Source organism: Gastrolobium bilobum, unplaced genomic scaffold, assembly GCF_033153095.1.
Source record: "Gastrolobium bilobum isolate Gb01-03AN ecotype WA unplaced genomic scaffold, APGP_CSIRO_Gbil_v1 utg15969, whole genome shotgun sequence".
NCBI classification, from domain to species: domain Eukaryota; kingdom Viridiplantae; phylum Streptophyta; class Magnoliopsida; order Fabales; family Fabaceae; genus Gastrolobium; species Gastrolobium bilobum.
This window is the reverse complement of record NW_026898747.1, coordinates 527,862-536,967: the sequence shown is the minus strand read 5'-3', so window position 1 is coordinate 536,967 and position 9,106 is coordinate 527,862. Positions and strand designations below refer to the sequence as shown.

Genomic DNA, 9,106 nt, shown 5'->3' with positions numbered 1-9,106 from the left:
AGAAAAAAAAAAAAAAAACCATATTTTTACCTCGTGCATGTGTAGTCTATTCATGTTTTTGTTCCAGCTGTCCCAATCATTCTCATATATTTATATTAACTACTGATTACAGTAGCCATGCATCGCACTTCTTATGCAACTCTCAGACACAGTTTGGTGTTTGCAACAACAATAATAACAACCATTCCTTCCATTCACTCACATACCACACTTTGTCATGTCTCTTTCATGCCACATAATTCCTATCTGTTGCATTTCTTCAACTTCAGGTCTCTCTCCTTTTCTGTCTCTGAACTGAGGTTGTAATTTGCAAACTGGGTTGTATTCTGTTTTAAAGGTCCATGCAATTTTTTTCTGCTTAGATGGAATCATTTTATTTAATTTTTTTTGAAAAATAAAAACTCTCATTTCAAGAGTTTGGTGAAGCTGCTACATTGAACAAGTATTGGTCAAGCTTTGGAATTTGCAGTGACAAAATTTCCCAATTGTTATTAGTGATGAGCAAATGGGATATTTATTTTATTTGTTGATTCTTTGTTTATGTTCTTCAAAATTCAGGAGCAAATGGTTATATTTGATTGTTTGGGTTAAAAGAAAAAGGAAAAAAAAATAGTTAATTTCATATCCTAAAATCTATTTTTTGAATGATCTCAATGATGAGTTAAGCTTAGCATATAAGGATTTCCCTTACCTCTGTCCTTCCAAGTCAGGGTTTCATGGGAAGTGATTTTAAATCTCCACTTTCCTATGTATATATATTAACAGAAAGTGCATTAAGCATCACATCTTTCAGAACAACCGTGATGGGTTGTGGATGCTATGCCACAAAAATTTTCATGTATAGTTCATCCCAAAACAACAGGGATATGGCAAAACCTGAAGGATTTTGCCTTGTATGATTTCTTTTTGGTTATAACAACTAATAGTAAAAGGGGGCGAGCTTAGCTTAAAGTTGTAAGTAGTAAAGTTGCTCTTTTGTGACTAAAGTATCACAGGTTCCAATACGATAAACAACATCTTTTCGAATATGCAAGGGTGTTGCGTACAAGGATTGTTGCACCCACCCTCGCTAGTAGGGATTTAATGGGAAATGAATTTTGTATTTTTATAAAATCCAACAGAATCTATTTATTGTTAACAAATAGTAAATCCGAAATATGTATTTGACTTGGTGTTGTTCTCCTCTATTTTTATTTCAATGTTGGATTATCTCTTGTTCTACGTGCAAATGAAACAGTGTGTATCTCTTTATAATACTACCTAGAAGGTTTGATATGATTTCCTTTTTAACAGATTTATCAATGATTGCATCAAATGTAAAGAAGAAAAAGGACACCACAGCTTTGGTATGACTGAAGTTTTTTTTATCTTCATATATTTTTCTGTGAGAACTAGTAAGGAAAAAAAATATTGGTTTTATTCCTTGCAGTGCCTTGAAGACACTAAAGAAAAAATCAAGAACATGTTCAACAAGGTTGAACTTTCTATTTCAGCATATGATACAGCTTGGGTGGCAATGATTCATTCTCCAACTTCTCCTCAAGCCCCATTTTTCCCTCAGTGCTTAAATTGGTTGTTGGATAATCAACTCTTTGATGGCTCCTGGGGTCTTCCCGGTCGCCATCCGATATTGATGAATGATGCTCTCTTATCTACCTTAGCATGTATCCTTGCATTAAAGCAATGGAGTACTGGTGAAGATCAAATTAACAAAGGTACCTAAGGAACGGTTTGGTAAAGGAGAAAAAAAAATTTACCAAGAAAATACAATTATTAGGAATATGATGGGAAAGAGAGTTTGGTAGAAAAATTAAAAATAAGTTGTTTGATATGTCGAAATATTACACAATAAATTGAGTTAAATTTTCTGAGTCTATATTTGGTTGAAGATAAATATTGATGGGAGAATGGATTAAAAAGACTAAAATAACCTTTTTGTACTTTTTGAATATGAATAACCTTTGTATAAAGTATGAGTGATGTGTCTTTAACATTGGTTGCAATGTCAAAGAACACTGTTATTTTCTTGATCTTCGTGCCATTTAGCCGGTTAATTACAAATACCACCTTGGAAGTGGTATTTGAGAACAGTGCTTTTTATCCCATTTTATAAACATTTTTCTAAGGCTAGGCAAATAAGTTTGCTAAGAAAATATTTGAATAGTCTGTACCGAACATGGACTACACAAAATACCAAAGTTTTTTGCATGGGTATCTTTTGTGAACTCTCCTACCAAACACTACCTAAATTTCTCCTAGCTATCACATGCTCTGCTGTTTATATGAATGCATTGTCCTGATATTCCTGCAGGTCTTGAATTCATTGAGTCAAACATTACTTCAATCAATGATGAGAAGCAACGCCCTCCCATAGCATTTGATATACTTTTTCCTTCTTTGATTGAATATGCACAAATTTTGGGCATTAACCTTCCAATTGGAGCTGCAAGCTTAGAATCAATGATCCAGAAGAGAGAAATAGAGCTCCAAAGGTAGTATTTTGGTCTTCTCTTATATATATTTCAACATTTTTCCTGTCATTGAAATGTTTCTGATTTTTTAGATCCTTTTAGCAATTTATAGATGCTCAGAATTTGAAGGTAGAAAAATCTTATTTTCCACTTTGCCTGAATTCCATCAACTGACCACTTTAAGTCCATTTGTCTAAACTTAGGGGCAGTCAAAACAACTCAGAAGGGTGGAGAGCATATCTAGCATATGCTTCAGAAGGAATGCTGAAGAAGTCACAGGACTGGAAAACAATCATGAAGTATCAAAGAAAGAATGGATCTTTGTTTAATTCACCTGCTACAACAGCAGCTGCTTTTCAGCACCTTAAGAATAATGACTGTCTTAATTACATCCAATCAGTATTAGAAAAATTTGGTAATGCAGGTATGTTTTCACTTTTTAGACTTATGTGTCTCAGAATTTACTTCTAGTTACAATTATTTTTATCATTAATTGGCCTTTTTTTTTTTTAAAATAAAAAATAAAAATCAGTTCCAACAGTTTATCCTCTGGATATATATGCCCGTCTCTATATGATTGACAGTCTTGAAAGGTTGGGTATTACTCATCATTTCAAAGAGGAAATTCGAGGTGTATTGGATGAAACATACAGGTAATTATCCATTTGAAAGGCATACACCTTTTAAGGTGAAATATTAATATGTCATGCACTGGAGAAGTTGGAAAAAAATTATAAATGTATGTGATGAATACCATTCTATTTAAAATATTAAGCAGCCTTAGATAGCAAGTTTGAAAACATTCAAATATTTGTCTAAGCATAGAAACTTTTCATTTTCATGCATTGAATCTCTACATATTTAATTTGTGAAAAAACAGATATTGGCTGCAAGGAGTGGAAGAAATATTCTTAGATCCCACCACTTGTGCAATGGCATTCCGTATATTGCGTCACAATGGCTATGATGTATCTTCAGGTTGGATCATTGCAACACTTTAATAGTTTAGAGTGTTTTTTTTCTTTTATAAAAACATCAAAGAAGCTAATCTGTATATTGTGTCTTTATAGATCCATTTTATCAATATTCCGAAGATAAATTTGCCGATTCCTTGAAAGGGTACGTGAAGGATGTTGATGCTGTTTTAGAATTATATAAGGCTTCAGAAGTCATTATACATCCAGATGAATCAATTTTGGCAAGAAAAAATACCTGGACAAGACATCTTCTTAAGCAGGAATCTTCCCCTTACCGAGTTTTTTCTGATAAACTTGGTAGTTATGTTGACCATGAGGTAGTTTCTTTTCTCAATCTTTCACAAAATTTAGCTACTTATTTTATACAATCTTATAATCCTTCCTAAAACTGCAATGTTTCTGGACTTTAGGTCAATGACGTTCTTAATTTTCCTTATCATGCGAATTTGGAGCGTTTGTTAAACAAGCGATCAATGGAGCATTACAAGGTAGAAGAAGCAAGGATTTTAAAAACATCATATAGGTGAGATTCTGGTAGTTTGTTTCCTGTCTCAAGCTCCTATCTCTTTTTTTCCTTCTTTTTAGATCAAATTCTTGATTGTTAGTATGGTCCAGATCTTGCAATCTTGCAAACCAAGAAATTCTAAAGCTAGCAGTAGAAGACTTCAATCTATGCCAAACAATACATAGTGAAGAGCTGAAACAACTTGAAAGGTATATCTTTGTTTCTTTCTTTCCTTCTTTCTTCTTCCTTCTTTAATTTTAGAAGATGTATGTCTGACTAGAGATACTTATTTCTCTTCTGGCCTAAGTCATTGAGGAATTTGGATTCTTTTGTTTTTGTTGGGCGACGGCCAAGGGGAGCCCAAATCGGGGAAATCTCTATCTATGCATCAAACAGGCCTTAGCAACAAACCCACAATGAGGGGATCCAACACCATATATGGGTCTTTTCACTTATATGTACTATATTTAGTCCATTTTTTTCCTGATGCTGGACTTTTTTTATCATTCACACTTGAATTCCCAACTTGCTTTTCTAGAAACTTTATTTAAATGTGTCATAAAGATATTATTCTGCTCAAATTTCTACTAGGGGAGATGCATTTCCTCAAGTTTGATCTAACTGTACCCTAACATATGCAGGTGGGTTATTGAGAACAGACTAGACAAACTAAAATTTGCAAGACAGAAAATAGCCTATTGTTTCTTCTCCGTTGCAGCTACACTTTTCTCTCCTGAACTTTCTAATGCTCGCATATCATGGGCAAAAAATGGGGTGCTCTTAACAGTTGTTGATGATTTCTTTGATATTCGGGGTTTTGAAGAAGAGCAAGTGAACCTTATTCAATTAGTGGAGGAGTATATTCCTATTCTTAATTGAACTTGATTTCCGTTTGAATTCTCTCACTATTTTCTTCTACAAAGAGTGATGTTATGGAAATTGAACTGCAGGTGGAATGTAGATATCAACAGTGTTTGTTGTTCTGAGATAGTTAAGATAATATTTTCTGCAATTCACGGAAATATTTGTGAGATTGGAGAGAGATCAGTCAAGCAGCAAGGACGTAACGTGAAAAAAAATGTTATCAAATTTGTGAGATATTTTTTTTTCTTTCTGCTTACATTTTTCTACTAACGTTATTTTGAATATCCTATACAGTCAAATGTAAATGGTGTCTGGTTGGGTGAACAACATGATTAGTGAATTAAGCCCTGATATCTTTTTGCATTCCTCTCCCACAAATAAAAGAAAAATTCTAATGCTAACTAATGTCTCTGAATGTTAATGAAATCTTAGTTTGACACTTTTCTTCTAAATTTACTTCATTGACATGAGATATTTTTCTTAACAAATGGATTGACTTTTTTTACTTTGCAGTGGTTGGATATGATTCAATCTATGTATAGAGAAGCTGAGTGGTCGAGAACCAAAGTTGTCCCAACAATTGATGATTATATGCAAAATGCAAACATATCATTTGGCTTAGGAGTAATAGTCCTTCCAGCACTCTACCTCGTTGGACCTAAGCTTTCAGATGAAGTTGCTGAAAATAATGAATTGGATTGTTTGTTTAAGCTCATGAGCACTTGTGGGCGTCTTCTTAATGATATTCATAGTTTTAAGGTATATAGTCCATTCGTGCTCTTTGATTCCCTGTCTGGTTTTAAGGTGACTAAGGACCCATTTTGATGATCTTTTTTTCTCTTCAAAATCTGATTTTTTTTTCAGGAAAAAAAAAACACTTTTCACTTTTAGTTCGTTTGATTGTCTGCTTTGAAAAAAAAAACAGAAGTCACGACAAAAGTCAAAAACCTACTTTTTTTAGAAGCTAAAAATTTTAGCTTCTAAAAATAGCAAAAGTAAAAGTCAAATATTTTTTTCAAAAATTAAATATTTTTATAAAAATATAAATAATTTTAACTTTTGTAAAAAATATTTTTAAAATAAGAAAGAGATAAAAACTATTTTTTTCTAGAAGCCCAAACAAACCGACTCTAATGCTTTTTGTCTCTGCTATAGAGAGAATGTGAGGAAGGGAAATTGAATGCAGTGACTTTGCGTATTGCTCGTAGCAATGGACTTATTACTGCAGAAGATGCCATTGAAGAGATGAAGGGTATTATTGAGGATAAGAGAATAGAACTCCTGAGATTAATTTTGCAAGAAAAAGGAAGCATAGTTCCAAGAGATATCAAGGAATTGTTTTGGAAAATGACGAAAGTGTTGCACCTATTTTACATGAAGAATGATGGATTTACTTTACTTGAGATGCACTCTAATGTAAATGCTGTAATTAAAGAGCCTGTCATCCTTAGTGAATTGTTGGTAAATGCTCAGCAAAAACCTAATTAGTCCTCTGTCAAAGCCACTTGTGGTGTGAGGCCACAAGCTAGAGATGCAATTGACTTTTGGTTGATCACTGTATGAATCACTGGTCTATTCTCTTTACTTTTTTTTCTCTTTTTTGAATAATATCTTAATAATATTCTCTATTTTAGGAAATAAATCCCATAATTTTAGGGATTGTGTATCTATAATTAATGAGTTAAATTTATTTAGATTGAGAGTAGATTCTCTCATGTTAAAAATTCACATGACCTGGTTATGTGAAATTTTTGTGTCTATCTCTCTCTTTACATGCATTAAATAAGTAGAGTCCAATTATCATTAATAAAGAAAGAAATAAAAATTTTACATGACTCATGTAAAATTTAAGGAAAATATTTAATGTGCACCCGGTCCACAAAAAATTCCGTGGGCCAAGCCAATAAAAACCTTGCAAATTTAAGTGTCATCGGTTGAATGGGAGGCCCACATGCTCCCGGTGCATTAAAAACATCCTCAAATTTAAGTATCTATTCCCATTTAGATTTGACTTTATTTTGTTGTTTCTTTGTTTCCTTTTTTATTGGTGATTATAAATCCTATTTATAATGAATATGGATTAGGTAATTTCTTACAAAATTCTCTTTAACGTGGTATTAGAGCTAAGTTCTTTTTTAGGCTTCAAGGTTAGGGAAGTCGTTGCTTTCTTTCTTCCTCTTCATACTATCTACACAATTTCTCCTCTACCAAACAGATACCACTAACGACAGTTGAATTCGCTACACAAGCCCACGCTTGGATTTGAATTCTCTCATATTTAAAAGTGGTCATGTGGTCATGTTGTTTGATCACAACCACTCATTGATGATTAGACAAAAGAGAGAGAGAGAGAGAAATGTATTAATTTTAAATAAATGGTTGTGATCAAACAACATGATCACATGACCAATTTTAAACATGAGAGGATCCAAATCCCCCACACTTTGCCTCTATGAATCCCATGCGCACAACTTCTATTGGAGCGTGAAGTACACATGTCACCTTCTGGTTATTTATTTTTCACGCCGCTGTTGTCGCCTTGTTCGCTAAAGCATCCTCATCTCCCATTTTGGTCAGATTTGATAGTAGGTCTTGGTTCCCACCTTATTCAAGAACTATTCACTCAGTTTTTCACTTGATTTTCTTGAAATTTTAGTATTGGTGCAATGTTCTTGAGCAGTTATGTCCACAAGTGCAAGTAATTCTTCTAAATGTGAGAATCCCCATTCATATAAAGTCACAAATCCTACTGATAATTCTCTTGTTTCTTATACCTTCTTTAGAAGTCCACAATCACTATCAAGAAGTTGAATGATAAGAATTGTTTAACCTAGTCATCCTCCATTGAACTTAGGTTTCTTGGTCAGGGTCTCTTTGATCATCTTGAAAAGTTAGCTTTCGATATTCCTACAGCAGATAAGAGTCAATGGGAGAGGTTTGATTATCAGTTATGTGCTTTGTTGTTAAAGTTCAAGGAACCTAATATTTTAATTAATTTTAGGACTTTAAGATGTGTTACTTTTTGGAACAAGGCTCGCAGTCTATTTGCTAATGACATTCAATACTCATATGATTCAACCCAGAAATTGGCTTCCCTTCAACAGCCAGATCGTGACATGACTGGTTTTATTGCTCAGGCATAGGCTACAATAGAGGAATTATAGATTTTTATTGTATGTAGTGTTGGTTGTGTGTGCAATGCAATCAGACTTTGCTCATGTGCGAGATTAACTTTTGACCAATCAAGAGGTACCTGCAATAGATTTAATTTTCACTCGCCTACTGAGGGTTCCTACCTCTATAACTATGGACTTCTGTTCCAACACCATTAACACATTAGTCTTACTAAGTAATTCGAGATCTCCTAGTGGACGTGGAGTATGTGGCAGTAAAGGAGCTCGTGGTAGCAATCTTTATTGTGTGTACTGTAAATGATCAAGCCATACTCGGGAGACTTGTTACTCTATTCATTATTATCCCGATAAAACTATAATGTAAGTTTGTCTTACTCTCTACCAGAAGAAGAGATTTGGTTCCATTGAGTAAACCACTCGTTACTCTTTCCTAATTAGATTGAAGGCAATAAAGTTGACTCAGTTCTCTATTACATTGTCGCTCATATAGGTAATCATATTGGGTGTATTTCTAATACGAGTAATAATTCAAATTCAAATTCTTGGATTCTTGATTCAAAAATTTGTTGTCAGATTTAGAAAGTGCACTAGTCAAACAAGTAATAAAATGATGAGTAAAGATCGTTCCCACGAGGATTTGTGTTCAAGCACCGACTAACCATATATACTTAAGTTGAATCAAATGAAAGATATTTGTTTGCATAGATTTCTTGTCACCAGAAATTAAACTGAATTGAATTAAAACTTGATAAACAAATAAAATGTGAATAATACTTTAAACAAGTAGTCATATTTCAATTTCTCTCAAGCATGAATTTATGGATGAACCAATTTCCATAATGAATTACCTACTATGTGATGTTGATCAACCTTTTTCTTATCATCAAGATGTAATGTCTTACTACCCTGATTGATACATTAATAAGAAACCCCAATGTCTTGGTGATTCCTTTCTTAATACATGCATAAATTACTAAGGTCTTAAGATCACATCAGAAATCCTAGCATCAATGTCTTGACTACTAGAACACTGATGATGAAGTTGTCAAATATAGAAACAATGTAAACATATCTGTTCTACACTACTCCTTAACATGAAGAATTAATCAAGACAACTTCATACAAATCACATAATAAATAAACAATACATCTAGT

At 33.2% G+C, this 9,106-nt stretch overlaps 1 protein-coding gene across 1 annotated transcript; it reads left to right on the top strand.

Annotated features, from left to right (window-relative positions):
* Positions 1-1,274: 1,274 nt before the first annotated feature.
* LOC133283833 (ent-kaurene synthase TSP4, chloroplastic-like) lies at positions 1,275-7,960 on the top strand. Its single transcript, XM_061480744.1, has 15 exons — positions 1,275-1,346; positions 1,430-1,715; positions 2,312-2,492; positions 2,675-2,895; positions 3,004-3,124; positions 3,352-3,449; positions 3,542-3,765; positions 3,859-3,971; positions 4,064-4,162; positions 4,595-4,810; positions 4,904-5,045; positions 5,331-5,576; positions 5,973-6,278; positions 7,474-7,530; positions 7,685-7,960. Exons 1-15 carry the CDS (start codon positions 1,275-1,277, stop codon positions 7,958-7,960), a joined length of 2,658 nt encoding a protein of 885 aa, XP_061336728.1.
* Positions 7,961-9,106: the final 1,146 nt, after the last annotated feature.

Coding starts and splice junctions, on each gene's coding strand:
- LOC133283833 (XM_061480744.1), top strand. CDS start 1,275: ATGATTTCCTTTTTAACAGATTTATCAATGATTGCATCAAATGTAAAG. Junction 6,279..7,473: donor TCATCCTTAGTGAATTGTTG/GTAAATGCTCAG, acceptor TTGAAATTTTAG/TATTGGTGCAATGTTCTTGA. Junction 7,531..7,684: donor TGCAAGTAATTCTTCTAAAT/GTGAGAATCCCC, acceptor TTTCTTGGTCAG/GGTCTCTTTGATCATCTTGA.